Source organism: Geotrypetes seraphini, chromosome 5, assembly GCF_902459505.1.
Source record: "Geotrypetes seraphini chromosome 5, aGeoSer1.1, whole genome shotgun sequence".
NCBI lineage: Eukaryota > Metazoa > Chordata > Amphibia > Gymnophiona > Dermophiidae > Geotrypetes > Geotrypetes seraphini.
The window spans coordinates 261,328,455-261,348,916 of record NC_047088.1 but is presented as its reverse complement, the minus strand read 5'-3'; the positions used below and the strand labels follow the sequence as shown (position 1 = coordinate 261,348,916).

Here is a 20,462-nt window from a genome sequence, read left to right as displayed (position 1 = left end):
AAGACGGAGCTTAGGCATTGGTGGAATGAGGCATTATGATATCACAATCCGAGCTCTAGAATGTTGCTACTTAGGATTCTAAAGTGTTTGAGGCTTGTGCAGATGAGGACGGAGCTTAGGCATTGGTGGAATGAGGCATTATGACATCACAATCCGAGCTCTAGAATGTTGCTACTTAGGATTCTAAAGTGTTTGAGGCTTGGGCAGATGAAGACGGAGCTTGCAGGAATGGGGCAGGAACAGGAAAAGAATTTGCTGGGATGGGAAAATGAGTTCCAGTGTCATTCTCTACTACAGACATGATAGATACTTTTTAAAGAAAATGATGTGCTTTCTTTTCTTAATAAAGTCACTGCCACAAAAGTACCCGCAAACTTTGCATCTCCTTTTTTCAGCAGGTAAATGAAAGGTGGTAGAGGGCTCTGGACAGTCTTGATCAAGCACATGCTCCACATGTATCCTACTCCTTCAGAAATGCTCATTTACTCTTCTCCTACATAATCATTCTAGTGCATTAGGTCCAAAGCTGAAATGGAACAAGACTCATAATACCCTGCCTTTCCCAGGGTGTTGTTCCAGATCACTTCCCAGCAGTGACGTAGTAAGGGGGGTGTCCATCCTGGGTGCTGTCTTGGGGAGTCCTCCTCTCCTTCCCCATCCCTCCACTACTGCGCTTGCACGCCCCTTCCCATGTACCTCTTTAATGTTAGAGGTGCGAGCAGCAACTCCAGCCTGCTGCTTTCACCAGCGTTGGCTCTTTCTCTGATGTCACTTCCTGGACCCGCATCTAGGAAGTGATGTCATAGGAAGAGCCAGTGCTGGTGCGAGCAGCAGGTTGGGATTGCTGCTTGTGCCGGGCACGTTAAAGAGGAGCGCGTGTGTGCGTCAGGAGGGGTGGGGGGCGGAGAAGAGGCCAGGGAGGGGCGCCTTTCATCCTCGCTATATCACTGCTTCCCATCATGGTTCCTTCTGCTCCAGGCAATTCTTTCTTGTTAGACCTGTACGTAGATATAATTCTTTTGTAAACATAATATTTTAAACATATGAGATTTGGAAGGTTAGGCGATCGTCTAGAAGAAGTCGTCTTTTTATGGAAGTTTGAGATCCTTATATTCAAAACCTTTCATCTAGAGCAAGAAGTTTAATTCTCAATGATTTACGTTGAAGCTAAGGTTGTCTAAATTACATTCCAGATCTTTATTTTATTTCTTTGTTTTTGTCAACGGTCATCTGGGGAGGGGGAATTGATTATAGGATGGAGGGGAAGGAAATGGGTGGAATGGATAGGGGGATTATGGTTTATGATATAAAATGTTTGGAGAAATGATATAATTTTATATAATATATGGATTAGAATTTTGACATTTGTGAAATCATTTGTAAAAAATATCTTTCTGTATATTTTATATGTATTTTTACTTTAATAAAATGTTTTAACATAAAACAATGGGGGGGAGGGAAGAGGGAAAATGGGGAAGGAACAAGGGGAGTGTATAGAGGTATGAAATAGGTTATATGGAAATATATTTTGGAGGAATGATAAAATATTTATGGAAAATTAGAATTGTGATTATAATTGTGATGAATATCTATTTATATATATATATATTTTTTTTAATCTTTATTGATTTTTAAACAAGAACAGTGTTATATAAATAAAAGAACAGTATATTATTGCATTCATTCATAACACTAATATCTATATAGATAACAGAATTATCATTCAATAATTACATTATTTTGCATATAGTAATAACATAAGAACCAAGTAAATAATATAATATGAAACCAAGTTACCTAAAATATCATTATCAATATTTCCTCCCAACCCCCCACCCTCCCTGGATGTGTAAAGATAAATAAACCAAGAAAAAAGTAAGACAAAATACAGTCTTATATTTGTACAAATGTAGTCAATGGGCACCAAATTTTGTTGAATCTTCCACTAAGTCCCCTACACTCCGCATTAATTCGTTCATATTTGTATATAGTACACACATTCACCCACCAGAAAGTATCATTTATTCTATCATGATTCTTCCAATTACTTGTGATCAATTGAATGGCTATACCTGTAAGAATTAAAACTAGACGACTTTTATACTTATCTAAAGTGGGTTTAACATGTAAAATTGTTCCACAAATTATAGCCTCATATGTTAATGGAATATTTGAATCTAAATCTAGATTAATTTGTCCCCTTATGGATTTCCAAAATATTAATATAAATGGACAAAAATACAACAGATGATCCAGAGTCCCTATGTCAATATGACAATGGCAGCATCTATTAGACTTAGAACTATCTGTTTTATGTAATCTAACTGGGGTCCAGAAAATTCTAGGTAACAAAAATAACCACGTTTGTCTCATAGATGCTGACGCTGTACATCTTATTAAATATCTATTTATATTAAAAAAACAAAACAAAAAACATAAAAGTTTATTTATATACCACGGTACCTTGAAAGTTCTGTGCGGGTTATAAAAGATAAAATGTTGCAACTAAGTAGGTTTTCAATAATTTCCTGAAGTGCTGATAAGAGATGGAGGTAACTAACATTGGAAAGTTGGTCCTCAACCTGGCAGCTAGGCTTCAATGCTAAGAAATGTAAGGTCATGCACCTCGGAAGCGGAAATCTGTGCAGGACGTACTTCTTGAACGGAGAACCTTTAACTAGGACTTCAGCAGAACGAGATTTAGGAGTAATCATCAGTGCAGACATGAAAACTGCCAATCAAGTGGAGAAGGCTTCATCTAAGGCAAAGCAGATATTGGGTTGTATCAATAGAAGTTTCGTCAGCCGAAAGCCTGAAGTCATGATGCCATTGTACAGGGCCATGGTGAGACCTCATCTGGAGTACTGTGTGCAATTCTGGAGGCCACATTACAGTAAAGATGTGCGCAGAATTGAATTGGTTCAGCGGACGGCCACCAGGATGATCTCGGGGCTCAAGGGTCTCTCGTACGAAGAGAGACTGAACAAATTGCAGCTCTACACTCTCGAGGAACATAGGGAGAGGGGGGACATGATCGAAACATTTAAGTACCTCACGGGACGTGTCGAACTGGAAGATGATATTTTCTTTCTCAAGGGACCCTCGGCCACAAGAGGGCACCCGCTCAAACTCAGGGGCGGAAAATTTCATGGCGACACCAGAAAGTATTTCTTCACAGAGAGAGTGGTTGATCATTGGAACAAGCTTCCAGTGCAGGTGATGGAGGCAGACAGCGTGCCAGACTTTAAGAAGAAATGGGATACCCATGTGGGATCCCTACGAGGGTCATTAGGGCATAGACAGGGGGTGGGTAAGCAGAGTGGGCAGACTTGATGGGCTGTAGCCCTTTTCTGCCGTCATCTTCTATGTTTCTATGTTTTTATGATGGGTCATTTGGCCTTTATTTGCCATCATGTTTCTATAATCAGAAAGTTCTATGACATCACAATGCAGGTGTAAAGAGCCTTAGCCTATAGGAAGAGGAGATGCAAATGTTAAGAGCCTTAGCCAATAGGGAGAGGAGGAGAGAGTGGCTGCTGCAGACACCAGAAAGTATTTCTTCACAGAGAGAGTGGTTGATCATTGGAACAAGCTTCCAGTGCAGGTGATCGAGGCAGACAGCGTGCCAGACTTTAAGAAGAAATGGGATACCCATGTGGGATCCCTACGAGGGTCAAGATAAGGAAATTGGGTCATTAGGGCATAGACAGGGGCTGGGTAAGCAGAGTGGGCAGACTTGATGGGCTGTAGCCCTTTTCTGCCGTCATCTTCTATGTTTCTAGGTTAACAGACAACTAAACTCTTTATCCCAAGTAGCCAATTAGAGCCGTTGAAAATAACTTTTATATCAGCGACCCTTTACAGATGGAAAAACGAATAATGTACGAATACGCTGTGGGCATCGGCAAAAGAGAAATGGCCCACAAGAAAACTGGGTGCTAGACATGTCAAACCAGCTGAACACACTTTCTTAGTTGCTTGTAATTATAAAATGATTTTTCGGCTATGGTGATTGATTCTGGCTTGTATTTCTTTTCCCCCATTGGTTTCTCTGTCATTGGGGCACATCTGTGGCTACAGAAATACTGGCTGGCTGTGGGTTGCACAGGAGACTTATAGGGTGAAGTCAGTGGTTCTTTCTTAATGTGACCATACGTCATGTTTTGAATGAGACCATCCCGCTTTTGGGAGCACAGCTTTGGGACGCCAAAATGCCCACCCCAGTACCGGTACCTTTTTTTAATCCCGGCAGCTGCCTCCTGATGTCTTCCGGCAGCGGCGCACCGGCCTGGCCAGTCCCGTGCTACTCACTGAATGGCTGCCGCCAGTTCTTGGGAGTCCCACAAAAACTGATGACCGCCATTCAGGCACACCGCTCTGTCGCTGCCGGAAAACATCAGAAGACAGCCACCAGGATTAAAAAAAGGTACAGGGGGAGGGGTTCTGAGGTACCAGGGGGATCGGGGGGGGGGGGGCAGGGGTCCTGTCCCATTCCGGGGAAAAAATTAAATGGTCCCGTTATTCATCCTCAGGCATTTAGACTAGACTAGAGGGACTGAGGAAAAGATCAGTAACAGGTGAGATCTAATTTCACCATAACTTGCTGGTTAATCCTGAAGAAGTCATATTTAAACAGTGTGTAAAGACTTTTGCGATGTATAAGGCTTTAAACTACTACCAATCATTTCTGTAGCGTTTATAGACATAATATGCAGGTACTTTTTACGGTAATTTTTTACATCTTTTTTTAAGCCAATCATTTTAATGCAGGATGTTTTTAATTTCATTCACCATAATTGATGAACACGTTCTGACTGTAAATCCATATCTTGAAATTTGGGAATCAAGGTGTAATCACTAATCATAAAACTCTAAGTGCGCATGCGCACTCTTACCTGCGTGATCCCTGCCTCCGTAATCCATAACTCCGTGGCCGGCAGAGAAATGTTAAAGCGTGTGGCGCCTGTGCGTTTGGCGCACGCACGCATGACGGTTTGGTACGAGTGCGCGCGTGGCGGCTTCCTCTATCCTGCGGCGGTTACTGTGCGCTGGTTTCCCTTCACTGTATAAACGTGATTAAAAAATAAAAGGTAGGTGGGAGAAGGGGCATGATAAACAGACAGGCAGTGAGCAGGGACATTGACAGACAGCAGCGGCAGCATCAGTTCGTGCTGATGGGCCAGAAGAGACCAGGAAGCCAGGATGGAGGGAGGGTAGGAACAGCGGTGATGCTGCTGGACAGGGGGGAGATAAAACGAAGGGAGAAAGGCTGCTGCTGGACAGGAGGAGCAGTAAAAGGGTGCTGCTGGACAGGGGGGAGGTAAAAGGAAGGGAGAAGGACTACTGCTGGACAGGGGGAGCAGGGAAGGGGTGGTGGTGGAGGACAGTCGAGGAAAAAGAGAGACAGAAAGAAAGACAGACAGACAGCGGCCAAGGAGAGAGAGAGAGAAAGAAAGAATGACAGACAAACAGAAAGCGGCCAAGGAGAGAGAAAGAAAGAAAGACAGACATACACATCTATTTTAGCACCCATTAATGTAACGGACTTAAAGACTAGTTTTCTAATAAAGTACTTGCAAAGGAAGTTTTAAAACTTCGGCTTCAACGATAGCATGAGCTTTCCAAATTCCCTTCCCAGGCAACGGAATGTGCTGTGTCTTTGGCAGCTGTTTGTTTCACTGCTAGATGGCCCAAACCTGGCTGAAAGACGGTGAAAATTCATAAATAATGTCTGGAAACATTAAAACTTGTGGTGGATAGGGGTGAGTTTCTGTTCTTCTTGCAGGCAGTTGTTTTTCCAAGATGAAGAAGCCAGAAAGAAAAAGGCAAGCGTGATGTCCAAACCAACAACTCGAATTTTATGGTGTGAATTAAAACACGTCCCAACAAGGATCCTCGTTTCGGCATATAAAAATGCCTTCCTCAGGGGACACTACAAACTAAGGGCTTCTTTTACAAAGGTGCGTTAGGGCCTTAACGCGTGGAATAGTATGCACTAAATTGCTGTGCGCGCTAGACCTTAACGCCAGCATTGAGCTGGCGTTAGTTCTCGAAGCGTAGCGCGGGTTTAGCACACGCTAAAATGTTGCGTGCGCTAAAAACGCTAGCGCACCTTAGTAAAAGGAGCCCTAAAACATTAAAAACATAAATACAAATTATAACAACTGTATATAAACTAAAACGTAGATTATATAAACATAATAAATATTTATATATAAATAAAAATTGTATAATCAAACATAAAATTTGAGACATAAGAGAGAAAACATATATCAAGATGGCCATTTTGATCAAGAATTGCTTTGACTTAAGAGACACTTTTGGTTCCTGAATGTAGGAACATGAAGGACAGTAATGAGACTTTTTTTTTTTTTAATGAAAGCTTTTATTGAAAAATATACATAAGTAAACAACAATAACACGGAGCATCAGCAAAGCACAAAGGAAAACACCAACAGTGCAGTCAGCAAATTAAACAGTAGTTTTTTTCTAAGCTGTATTTAACCTCTAAAAAAAAAAAAATAAAAAAAAAAAAATTCTTTTCTCTCTGATAATTTAAAAATTTCTGATTTTACTTATATCCCAACCCTATTGTTTTACCCTTCCCCCTCCAATTCTCTTCTCCTCTATCTAGGAAACAAAATATTGTAACTTTTTTTCCCTAATGTTCTTTCCCAATCCTATCCAGTTTTGTCCGTATTGTCAGATAAGAAAGCACTGTTTTTAACTTAAAATAACAATTATATTAATTTTCTTTTTTTAATGTTTTTACCCCAATTGTATTTTCTTATGTAATTCGCTTAGAAATGTTAAGCGAACCATCAAATTTAAATAAACTTGAAACTTGAAACTAGTTATAGCCCCAAAAACACAAAAACTAACCACAAATCCATCAAAACCACAGCAAAATCCCCCCGCCCACCCCCCCAGGGATGAAGCACAATGCCCACACCACCCGATAGGGCTTAACCCCACCAATAGAAAGTAGCAGTAATAGGGTCTCCCCAGTCCAGGGCTCCCAGTCAAACCGCAAAGTCAACGCCCCACTCCCCCCCTCCACTAATCCCTATAGATGCCCGAAAACGACGCCAAATACGAGCATAGCCATAGTGTTTGCCATGTCGTAAAGCCGTCAACTGATAAAGAAGCTGCCAGTTAGTCAAGCGCTGTTCCACCATATGCCAAGTGGGAGGTCGTTCCTGATTCCACAAGGATGCTAAGGCCAACCGGGCAGCAGTGAAAGCTAACTTGCAAAACAAGGAATCTCTCCAATCAAGATCCAATTGGTGCCAATACAAAAGGGCATGTCTCCAGTCTACCGGACTTAATGAGACTTAACCAGATTAAAAGTATGTCATCATAAAGCTACCAACACAAGACAGGATGTGCTCTCAGCTAATCAGAGAACCTGAAGACTTTGCACATGGAGCATCACTAATAATAAAACCCTAAGCGCGCATGCGCACTCCTACCTGCGTGACCCATGATCCGTAGCTCTGTGGCCGGCAGAATGTTAAAGGGGGCGGCGCGTGCACACGTGATAACATAGAGGAAGGTCAAGAATTACTCGAGGCTAAAGATTGGGGGCGGCCGCTTGCGTCCCACGTCTGGGAGGAGGCAGCTAGGCGCTTGCCACAGGCTAAGAGGGAGGCGTCATTCTGGCCGCGAGCGAACGGCTAGAGGGGCAGAGGATGACAGTTAGAGGTGGGCAGGACGGATGAAATGGGGGAAGGAGTGGGCAGGGCTTAGGTACTGTATCTTAGTTGGTGTTCTTGGTTTCCAGACAGATCACTTGATCCTAAGGATATAGGTAAATTGCAATGGCATAAGTTCTAAAACTGGACCCCTCCCCCCCCCCCAAGTAACTAATATATAATCTACTATTTAGTCCACTATTGTTGGAATCAAGAAAGGATATTAAATTTCAGTAAATTAACACAATAAAGAGACAGAGAGACACACAGACAGCGGCCAAGGAGAGGGAGAAAGAAAGAAAGAAAGACAGTGGACACACAGACAGCGGCCAAGGAGAGAGAGAGAGAGAAAGAGACAGAAAGACAGACAGACACACAGATAGCGGCCAAGGAGAGAGTGAAAGAGACAGAAAGACAGACAGACACACAGACTGCGGCCAAGGAGAGAGAGAGAGAAAGAGACAGAAAGACAGACAGACTCACAGACTGAGGCCAAGGAGAGAGAGAGAGAAAGAGACAGAAAGACAGACACACACACAGACAGCAGCCAAGTAGAGAGAGAAAGAGACAGAAAGACAGACACACAGACCACGGCCAAGGAGAGAGAGAGAGAGAGAGAAAGAGACAGAAAGACAGACAGACACACAGATAGCGGCCAAGGAGAGAGTGAAAGAGACAGAAAGACAGACAGACACACAGACTGCGGCCAAGGAGAGAGAGAGAGAAAGAGACAGAAAGACAGACAGACTCACAGACTGAGGCCAAGGAGAGAGAGAGAGAGAAAGAGACAGAAAGACAGACACACACACAGACAGCAGCCAAGGAGAGAGAGAAAGAGACAGAAAGACAGACAGACACACAGACCACGGCCAAGGAGAGAGAGAGAGAAAGAGACAGAAAGACAGACACACACAGACAGCAGCCAAGGAGAGAGAGAGAGAAAGAGACAGAAAGACAGACAGACTCACAGACAGCGGCCAAGGAGAGAGAGAAAGAAAGAGACAGAAAGACAGACACACACACAGACAGCAGCCAAGGAGAGAGAGAAAGAGACAGAAAGACAGACAGACACACAGACCACGGCCAAGGAGAGAGAGAGAGAAAGAGACAGAAAGACAGACACACACAGACAGCAGCCAAGGAGAGAGAGAGAGAAAGAGACAGAAAGACAGACAGACTCACAGACAGCGGCCAAGGAGAGAGAGAAAGAAAGAGACAGAAAGACAGACACACACACAGACAGCGGCCAAGGAGAGAGAGACAGAAAGAAAGACAGACAGACACATCTATTCTAGCATCCGTTAATGTAACGGGCTTAAAGACTAGTGACAAATAACTAGCGAATCGGGGAGTGTTTTGCCAGCTGTTGCTCTGTCGGGGCCAGGTTCCTTTAAGGAACAAGTGATACCGTTATTCAGTTAAAGCTTTTGACAGTGGACCTTGTGCCCTTTTTCTTTGAGGCCACCAATGACATTTCCTTTGGTCACCATTGTTAGTTTGTGTGCAACTGTAACCTTGCTGGCTTATTTTCCTAGAAGTAACTCGGGGGTGATTGTACCATTCTCTATGTACACTGTCATAAAACAGTTAATAAAGAACTTAATTGCAATAATCCAACATTGATACACTGAAATATTTTTTCACTCAGAGAATAGCTGGTTTTAAAAAAAGGTTTGGACAAGTTCCTGGAGGAAAAGTCCATAGTCTGCATAGAATGCTGCTACTATTTGGGTTTTTCCCAGGTAGTTGTGACTTGGATTGGCCTTCGCGAAGACGTGAAAGATGGGCCATTGATCTGACCCAGTAAGACTATTCTTATGTTCTTAAGGGTCTTGGCACTGGCTTTTAAAGCAGGGACTGTTCTACATTTAAATGGCATCTGCCTTTAAAATGCACTTAGGAGACGATTCTGTAAGTGGGGACCGCCACTTGGGCATCCTGATACTGCCTGGTGAGAACCTATTCTTCAATGGCATCTGGGCACCAGATTCCATTTGAAAGAAAACTGGTATCAGCACCCCTTATAGCGGTGCTTTGCACGCTTTTTTTTTTTTCTTTAGCCCCAGCACATTGAACACGGGGTCGTGTCTAGAGGGCCTCCAAGCATGGGCGGATGTTGACTGATGATGTCACATGCATCGGCGTGATGTCATCGCCTCAACATCCGCGCATGCCAGAGGCCCTCCAGACGCTGCACTGAGCTTGGGTTTTGGAAATCTCTCCATCTGGTAGCCCTAAAATTCCATTTACAGAGGGACGCCGGTGCCGGTAGTGACAGACTTGCTGACATATCTCCGCGGCACCCGGAATCTCGCTGCGGCACACCGCATGCGATACATTGCCTTTGATTCATATGCTCACAGTCAGCCAGTGGCCTAGTAAGGGGGGGAGGGCCAGACCATTCTGGGCACTGTCTTTGGGGGGGAGGTGCCGGCATCCATCCTCCTCTCCGCCCCCTCTCCCTCTCCCTCAAACCTCTTTAATTTTCCCGGTGTAAGCAGCTCTCTCTGATGTCACTTCTGGGTCCCGCGCCTACGTAGTGACGTCAGAGGGAGAGCCGACACGATGCGGGCAACAAGCTCGTGATGTTGAGTATATGTGGGCGCAGGCCTGCCCACAGGCGTGAATCACTCACTCCCTGTCCGAGTGGGGAGCGAATTAGCCCCTACCGTTCTCCACTCATCATCCCGAGCGTGCAGCATCGATAAGGATGCATGAAAAGCTGATATTATTGCACATGTTGGGTTTCTCATCACTGTTTACACCCCTCGCTTACTCTTTTCTCCTTTCCGCAGCACCGTGCAGGGAGACAGCCAGGCGAGCGTCTGTATCACCATTGAGCCGGGGCTGCTGCTCAAGGGAGACGTTCTAGTAAGTGTCCGCAGAGTCCTCAAAGGGGCAGCATCTTCGCTGTAAGAACTGTGTTTGTCTGTGATTGCTCATAGCCCTGCCAGTGCTGTTAATAAGGCAGTTGCTGGTGGCTTTCCCTGGCCAGCCATAGTGAGCCTGGGGAAACACAAACTTTAAAAGGACAGACTGTTTCAGCCTGCGCTATCCCTGGTGCATAACTGGGAAGATTGGTTCTCACTGCTTCCAAGAAATGCTGGCGATCTGTGGCGCGTATTTGGTGGCAGTGTCCAAAAACGATTCCTCTTTGGAAGGCTCTAGGGCAGTGTTCTTCAACCTTTTTACACCTATGGACCGGTGGAAATAAAAGAATAATTTTGTGGACCGGCACTGGTCCGCGGACCGGCGGGTTGAAGAACACTGGACCAAGTTGTAGGCCAGACCATGCCCATCTCCACCCCAGACCCCGCCCCCATAATAGTATTAATTATAACAATTTTTTCCATTCAATTTTCATATATATACACACACAGTATAATCTTATTAACACATAATAAGATTATTACATAATTAACACATAATTAACAACACTTTTCCCTCTCTTGGAAACCTTCTCTGATCTAACGTTGTAACCCTTCTTCCATAACTCTTTTTGTAATCCGCTTTGAACCGAAAGGTTATGGCGCAATAGAAATCTGTAATATAATGTAATGTAATAATAGTTTAACCACAAAATTAAACTACACAAAGCTATATTCCTAAATTTGCCATTGGTGATTATATTTGTTTTTTTGCATCAATAAAAAAATTGTTTGATCGTAAACTACACAAAGCACACTGTATGCTTCTCAACATTCATTCCTACCAGAAAACAGACCGGTGGTTGAAGAACACTGCTCTAGGGCAGGGGTGTCAAAGTCCCTCCTCGAGGGCCGTAATCCAGTCGGGTTTTCAGGATTTCCCCAATGAATATGCATTGAAAGCAGTGCATGCACATAGATCTCATGCATATTCATTGGGAAAATCCTGAAAACCCGACTGGATTCCGGCCCTCGAGGACCGACTTTGACACCTGTGCTCTAGGGCATACTGTTAGCACAACAAGAAAAAGATTTTGCGACAGAAGCTTGGACGCACCAGTTTGTGGTTTCATAAGCTTACTCTTCGAACATTACCTGGCGGGATTTTTCATTGGGGAAACCAAATTCAGGATGTAGCCTAATGGAAACCCTTACATAGGGATATTAGACGTCCGGATTTGCCCGGACACGTCCTGTTTTTGGAGGCGTCTAGAAGGCTTTTCAAAAACCCGGCACTTTGTCCGGGTTTTGGAAAAGCTGCCACCTCAGGACCGCGTCGGGAGGGCATCTGCGCATGCAGTGACATCACGCACATGCGGGTGACATCATCGCATTGCGTCCGCACTTGCGCAGATGCCCTCCCGACATGGTTGAGGGGGGTGGGGCTGGGGTGTAACGGGATGGGGCTGGGTGGGCCTGGGGGCAGGGCTAACCCTAGCTTTACCACTTCTGCATGATCACTAGGTCTAGCAATAGTGAAACCCGGTAGGTGCTTTTCATGGGAAATATCACAGATAAATGCCAAAACAGCCTTTTAGTAGCTTAGTCTCCTGACCTTCAAACACCAAGTGTGTGCTGGCAAGGCTGAAGCTCTACCCATTTTTTTTTTCCTTCTATCTGGTTTTCTTTTTTTATTTTGCCGTATATCATGTGTTATTCTTCCAAGTGGTGAACCCATGGAAAGCAGAGTAGAGTGTGGCACTGTGGTTAAAGTTACAGCTTCTGCACCCTAACATTGTGGGTTCAAAACCACACTGCTCCTTGTGACCTTGGGCAAGCCACTTAACCCCCCCCCCCTCCCCAGGTACATTAGATAGATTGTGAGCCCACCGGGACAGACAGGGAAAAATGCTTGAGTACATGAATAAATTCATGTAAACCGTTCTGAGCTCCCCTGGGAGAACAGTATAGACAAAATTGAATAAATAAATAGTGTGCAAAGTTTCAGCCTCTGATAACCAGAGCTGGTATTGTGACGTCATAATGCCTCATTCCACCAATAAGATCCAACCTCATCAGTGATGTCACAATGGCTGGATTGTCCTACACTTGGTTCACTTTTACTACATTTTGATTTCTAGAGTGGCGCAGTGGTTAAAAGCTACAGCCTCAGCACCCTGAGGTTGTGGGTTCAAATCCACACTGCTCCTTATGACCCTGGGCAAGTCACTTAATTCCTCCCCCCCCCCCCCCCCAGTATATTAGATAGATTGTGAGCCCACCAGGACAGACAGGGAAGAATGCTTGAGTACCTGAATAAATCCATGTAAACCATTCTGAGCTCTGGAAGAACAGTAGAGAAAACAAAATAAATAAATATGTTTAAGTAAAAGTCCTCTGAGATGCCTCCTGGGTCATATGAAACTGGTGTGCTGATATTGGACTGGTTAGTTCCTTCTCTACTAGGTCAACAAGCAAGTTTCAAGTTTATCTAAAATTTCTTCTACCGCCAAATCAGCCTTCTAGGCGGTGTAGAAATTCATAAAAAGAGAAAACCAACATTAACTAAAATATAGGTTTGAGCTGACAATACGTCCCCAAACTATAACTATAAAACTTTTAAAAACTATTAAAAACAAACAGGAACAAAAGGTAAAAGGCAAGACCTACATTAGTCAAAGTAAAAGAGAACAATTAAGGAGAAAACAATAGGAAAGGCTGCTAAACTAAACTAAGCTAAACCTTAGGTTTATATACCGCACCATCTCCGCAGACCCAGAGCTCGACACAGTTTACAGGAATTAGTATGGGAAAGGAACTCCAATGGAGGGTTCAAGGATTAGGTGTAAGAGGGTGTGGATGGGTGGGAGAGGCCTAAGAGGGGGGGAGGGAAGTGGCAGAGAAGATGGTAGACCTCATTGTTTATATAGAGAAAAGGTTATTAGCTGTTGATCTTAGGGTCTTAGAAGGATTATAAGGGGTAAGAAGATTGTTAATAATTGTTTTGTCTGGTCTTAAATGTTAACAGTAGAATTTTGTAAGTGATTCTGTATTCCACTGGCAACCAGTGGGCTTCTTGCAACAGGGGGGGGGGGGGGGGTGACATGGTCGGATTTCTTTGCACTTTGTAATTAGGGACAGGCTGAGGCAGTCCTGGTTTTACGGCATTGAATTTAGAGACACATTAGTGGGAAAAGCTCTGTACAATATACAGCGGATGCTCCGCCCTTCTCCAGAGCTTCCAACTTATCGAGTTCCAAGAGGGAGACCTTTTGACTCGTCCTGGATTTAGCTCTTGATTCTGCCTCTTGGAATCATTCCTGTGGGTACCATAATGTATCATGATGCGGATGATAGAAATCCGAGACTGGCCAGACATTCCTCCCCTAGATCTGGGTAAATTGGTAGCTCGTTGTTTCAATTTTATTTTATTGATTTATTTAAAACATTTATATCCCTCATATCCAAAAATCTATGCGGGTCACAAAATATACACATAATATTAGAGCAAACAGACAAACCCTAAAATCTAATAAAACAAATCAATTTCGCAAAACACAAACATATACAAAAAGTCATAAACAATACCCCCCTTTATCAACGCTGCATTCCTTCTGAAAAAAAGAAAGCCTTGTACTGTTTGGTTTAAAAATTTCAGTGAATGCATAGCCTTTCTCTCCCTTAATTAAGGTCTAACTATACAAACCAGTATATTTAATTTCCTGAGATAAGTTTGGTATTATTAAAGTGAAGGGAAAGTTTGAAAGTGTATTTGTATGTAACAAATTTTCTCTTTTTCTTTTACTTTTCTTTATATACCATTCTGTAATTTAAAAATGTTGACTGATATTGTATTATTTCTTGTTTTGACTAATAATTTTGTCAAAAGTATAAAATGTAAAGAAAGATTTTTAAAAAAAGAAAGCCTTCACACACTTCCGAAAGGACAAAAAAGAATCCATCTGGCGAACAACATCAGGAAAAGCATTCCACAATTGTGGACCCACCACCCCAAAAACACAAGAACAAATTGATGACTTAGCTCTAGAATGAAGAGTTGGAACAACCATCAACTGCTTAGACTGTGAACGCAATGGACGTGAAGGCACATCCAGATCTAATAAGGCAGCCATCACCTTTGTTAAAGTTTGCTGCAAGGCCTTCAGAACCAGCACTAAGATCTTAACGTGGATTCTCCAGACCACTGGAAGCCAATGCAGCATATCGAGAACTTCTCCCAATCACCCTCACTGCCGCATTCTAAGCCACTTGCAGTGCCTTCATAGATTTCATAGGAAGTTCACATAAAGGAAAGTTCCGATGTCATGGAGTCATCTTGCAATCTCCAACGAAACCGAAGAATACTCCACAATACTCCACAAAATCCGATGACAGTGAAAGAAAAACTGGAGATGACCTTGGATGTTGAATATTTATTGAATTGTAGAATGTATGACTCAACACAATTGTGTGTCAGCCTTGTGGCCTGCATCAGGAGTCCACTAATATTCTAGGAATAAAACACTTTGGTGACAGCACATTGGAAGAAATACAATGACTGCTGTCTGCAAGATATAATCGTATCAAATAGCTTCAAAGGACAAGCTTCTGTGCCCACATGATGAAAGAGAAAAGTGTTATCTCCGCAAGAAAGAGTAAACATGTGATTCACGTCTCCCTGTTACATTCCACTCAGTATTTTATAGACCTCTATCATCTCTCCCCTCAGCCATCTCTTTTCCAAGTTGAAGAACCCTAGTCACTTTAGCCTTTCCTCATAGGGAAGTCATCCCCTCCTCTTAATCTAATTCCATTATATCTTTTTGGAGATATGGCGACCAGAATTGCAAACAGTATTCAAGGCGTGACTGCACTGTAGAGTGATCCAAGGCCATTATAACGTTCTCATCTTTGTTGTCCAGTCCTTTCCTAACATTCTATTTGGTTTATTAACTTCCGTTGCTCTGTTAAGGAATGCTAAATATCAGTGGTTGGGCGACCCCCCAGCTGATTTAAGCATGTCGAAACCTCTCTTGCCTGCTTAATTCTGTCTGAATATTGGCCAGACTGAATTTTATTGATGATATGGTGATGATGAGACAATTTTGATGTTTACTATATATCAGTATTGTCTTTTAAAATAATTTTTATGTATGTTATTTTTTTGTAAACCACTTAGAGGTAGGTTATACATTTCTAAAATAATAAATTATACTTCAGAATGACTTAAGCAAAGTGTTAAGCTGAAAGATGTGAAATGGAGAGGTGTCTTTTGCAGCATTTCTCACCACCTCTGTTCCTTTTCTCCGCAGCTGAAGTGTTATCACAAGACGTTCCGAAGCCCATGTCGAGATGTCATCTTCCGTATCCAGTTCCACACCTGTACCATCCATGACCTCGGCCTCATCTTTGGGAAGGAGGATCTAGATGAGGCATTTAAAGGTAAACTAAGGGCTTTCTCCTCTGAAAAAGAAATGGTGGACTTTCCCACTGACTGATTATCTTTCTGTATGAAAACTGATAATGGTGACCCCAGTATGGGCACAAGTAAGAGGCAACCAGAAGATTGTCTTGTTAATTCTATGGGTGTCCCTCTTTAAGCCTCAGCTTTCATTGTGCTTGTGATTGCGTCTGTTTTTTGAAACCTAGCTAGAGCTCACAGGCTTGAGATAATACTGTCAGTTCAAATATTACATATTGGTTATATCTGAAATAATAAAACGCTAGCCGTGCATGTGCACTCAACTGCGTGATTCCGTTTTCCCTGATCCGAGATGTATGTCTGTGGCCTTGCAGGCAGGAGTGCGCATGCGCGAGCGCTGGGCAGATCACCTCCACAAGCCGGGACCGCAGCCAGCCACTGCGACACGGTGGAAGAACAGCAGCAGCCCCCGAGCTCCTCACCAGCCTGTCCCACCCCCTCGACAAGGGCTGAAAAGCTGGCCTCGCGCGCTCTGCAACCAACTGCCGCTCGCTTCAGCGTGCCAGGGTGATGCGCTGGCGCGGGGGCTCCCGCAGTGTCCGGAAGCGGCGATGGCGGCGCTGCTGCTGGTGGCGCTGCTCCCGCTGCTGTGCACGAGCGACACGCCGGAGCAGGACCCCGCCTGTCGGCAGCATGCGCTTCGCTCAGTCGCTCCGTCTCCAAAATACCGGTCCGCTATTTCCAGCCCGCTGTCGGCGCCTGCAGGCCGCGGTGTTGGTTTCAGGCCCACGGTGCCGAGCGGCGGCTGACAGGAGGAGACGGTTTCGCCGCGCACACCGGTGCGGAGCAGTGGCTGCCAGGAGGAGGCCTTCACAGAGCGGGGACAGGGGGAGCTGTTCCTGCTCCCCCTGTCCAGCAGTAGACCTTCCTTCAAGGCAGCACAGCTAAAGCACTCAGGTAGTACATAGGACAGGGGGGGGAAAAAAGGAAGGGAGGCCTACAGCTGGACAGGGGGAGCAGGAACAGGTGCTGATGGACAGGGGGCGAAAAAGGAAGGGAGGCCTACTGCTGGACAGGGGGAGCAGGAACAGGTGCTGATGGACAGGGGGGGAAAAAGGAAGGGAGGCCTCCTGCTGGACAGGGGGTGCAGGAACAGGTGCTGATGGACAGGGGGGGAAAAAGGAAGAAAAGCCTACTGCTGGATAGGGGGAGCACAGAAAGCGGCTAAGGAGACAGAGAGAGAAAGAAATAAAGACAGACACACACACACACACATATTCTAGCACCCTTTAATGTAACGGGCTCTAAAGCTAGTAATAATAATAATAATAACTTTATTCTTTTATACCGCCATAACCAAAAGTTCTAGGCGGTTTACACTAAAAAAAAGCTGGACAATCAGCGAAATACAATAATACAGTAAAAAATACAAATATTTATAAAATAGAATTTCAATAATGAAACTCATTAAGTAATAAACTTATCGAACTAAGTGGTCTTAATTAATTTCCGAAAACTGCAATAGGATAACATAGCTTGCTGAATACATTTACCTAACCAAGATTGTTGCCAAGATTGTTTCATTTAGGGCCTCTTATCAAGCCCGATGGTGCAGTCCAGCACGTTAAATGCACCAAAGCCAAAAGGGATTTACAGAGCTTTGGTGAATTTGCCACATGGTACTCACTAGCACAGCTTCGTTAAAGAGGCCCTTAGTGGTTTAAATGGAACTGTAGTACTAAACCCATGGAGGGGCATTTTCAAAAAGGACGTCCAAATCTGACTTGGATGTTTTCGGCTTAACGTCCAAATTAGGAAGCACAGAAACGTCCATTTTCGAACAAGACGTCCAAATAATTTTTTTTTTTTTTTTAAATCACCTACTTGGACGTCAGAATGTGTAGACCGTCAGGATGTTTAACTTTTTTTGCCATTTTCAACTACAAAAACATGCAAATCAACACCATTTAGACGTAGGAGGGGCCTCCATTGTAATGGACAAGCCATACAGACATACCAACAGAACAGAGTTTGTCATTCTTCTGTATTTCCCCATGGCTGTGTCGTGTCTCTGCAACCTTCTGGTTGTGCTATTAGTTGGTCAATGCAGCTTCTAAATCATGACTAGTGATGTTTCCTTTTAGAGGCATGATGCTGTTTGGAGAGGATCTTAGTCATTTGGTTAAGAAATTGAGGGAGTCTAAGCCAGAGGATAAACCTAAGCCATCTTCTCTGACCACGTCTTTCAGATCCATAGACAGGGGTGTCAATAAGTATTGATCTGGACAGCCTCAATATGAGAAGATGGGACTTTACCTAAACATCAGGAAGACCCAAAATCATGACTACCGTCAACAAGAAAGCCCACATAAAGATCAACAATGAAGAAATAGAAGTGGTTGACAGCTCTGTTTTCCTTGGGTCCCTCACTGATGATAGTGGCGGTTTGGCAGCAGAGATCAAGTATCAATTAGCACTGGGGTGTGCAATCATGGTGAGCATGGACCAAATATGGAAGTGCAAGGATGTCTCAGTCACCATCAAACAAAGACTGATCGCTGCCATTGTGTTCCCAATCATGACATGGCTACAAGATGTGGACACTCAAGAAAACAAACAGAAGAAAAATCGAAGCCTTTGAGTTGTGGTGCTGGAGAAGACTTCTACAAATCCCATGGACAGCTAGGATCACCAACAAAGATGTTCTTGATAATATAAACCCAGAGTTGTCCCTGTAAGGCAAGATTACCAGACTGAAACTGACCTATTTTGGACATGTGATGAGGGCAAATTCACTAGAAAAGGAGGTGCTACTCGGAGTGGTCAGTGGTGAAAGGTAACAGGGGAGACCAAAGTTCCATTGGCTGGATCCCATCAAGAATGACACAGGAATGAAATCTAGCAATTGAAAGAAGCCATGGAAAACAGGGAAGCATGGTGAGGACTGGACTACAGAATATCCAAAGGTCGGACATGACTTAATAGATAGTAGTAATACTCAGTTCCAGTCTAGACAGGCTTCCTTTTGTTCAAACAGAAAACCAAGTTCCCAGCCAGCATATTCCTCGAGCTCTACTTGTGCCATTCAACAATGGAACCCAGTCCTCAAAAATTCAAACAGGAGGTCATCTTTCTGGCTTTTTCATTAATTCTTTACAAAAAGTGGTTACTTTTGTTGCCAAGAATCTGAACTGAAGCCTTTGAGTGTCTTACTTCTGAATGGAGACTCTGAAGTTGACGATAGCTTCCATTCGAGTGAGCAAATTTCGAACCGTTCTAGATCCCAAAGAAGTTTATTTTCATTTCCCAATCTAGACGCCACACTAAAGATTCTTGAGGTCAGCATTTCAATTTCATGCCATGCCATTTGTGCTTACCACTTACCCTTACTATGCCACTGTGCCCACACATTAAGCTTTACTGTTCATTCCTGTAGGAGGTGCTTCATCTCTCACTTTCCTATTGCTTCTGTCCCAGGCTTTCTTGAACTCTGTTACTGTTTTGGCCTCCTCTATTCCATGCTCCCAAAGCTCTTTATAGAGCGTTTCCAGCTCACAAGTATTCAGTGGTTAGTAAAGGGTGGGTGAGGGGGATGGTCCGCCCCAGGCGTCATTTTGGTAGAGGTGCCAGCACCCATCCTCCCCTTGCCACACGTGTGCCCCCTTCCCTTCTCCCATACCTCTAGTTAAAATTGTTGCTCTCGGCGGTCAGCCATGTGCTCCTCGAGACCCCATCGGCTCTCCTGCTGACATAGGAAGTGACATCAGCGGGAGAGCCGATGGGGTCGCAAGGAGCATGTGGTTGACCGCTGCGAGCAACAACTTCAGCTACAGGTACGGGGGAAGGAAAGGGGGGGCACACCTGGCAGGGGGGATTAGGGAAGGAGCGGGGGAGGGAGCCACCACCCTCTCTATGCCACTGCTAGTGTTACACAGATGGTCTTTCCCTTTTAACTGGGCACCAGAGCCCATTTTGGTGTGACTTGTTTATGATTATTTGGTATCAGTTACCTTCTACAAGAAAAATACAGCGTCTCTTGATGATTTCATGACATTATTCAAGAGCCAGGAAATGAGCATAATTGAATTTCTTTGGACTCCTGCACTGGAAGTAGCAGCTCAGATTTCTCCAAACGCTATTTTCAACTTTACATGAGGATTAAATGGAGAGGGAGAAAAAAATGAGTTGGAAAAGGGGACAATGTGGAGTGCAATTCTAATAAGAAAAATTCTAATAATAAAACAGTAAAACAATCAAATCTCAACAAACCATAATTAATACATACAACTAAAAATTTCCATAACAGAAATTAATCATTACATAAATACAGATTACAGTCCCAAACTCAATTCTTCAAGTTGAGAAAGCCAATTGGAAAAATGTGCTTTAAATGTCTTTTAAAATGTATACAGTACTCCCCCGATATTCACGGGGGTTCCGTTCCAGGAACCCCCATGAATCTCAAAAAACCGTGAATAC

The 20,462-nt window shown here is 43.8% G+C and overlaps 1 protein-coding gene across 8 annotated transcripts in view; it reads left to right on the top strand.

The window, feature by feature from the left end:
- Nucleotides 1–20,462, top strand: part of TNS1 (tensin 1) — a 606,988-nt gene that overhangs the window by 412,950 nt on the left and 173,576 nt on the right. For all 8 annotated transcript variants that reach the window (XM_033945996.1, XM_033945995.1, XM_033945994.1 and 5 more), the window contains 2 exons: nt 10,490–10,565; nt 15,874–16,003. In XM_033945996.1, coding sequence (XP_033801887.1) covers nt 10,490–10,565; nt 15,874–16,003 — 206 coding nt within the window. The remainder of the gene's footprint in view (nt 1–10,489; nt 10,566–15,873; nt 16,004–20,462) is intronic.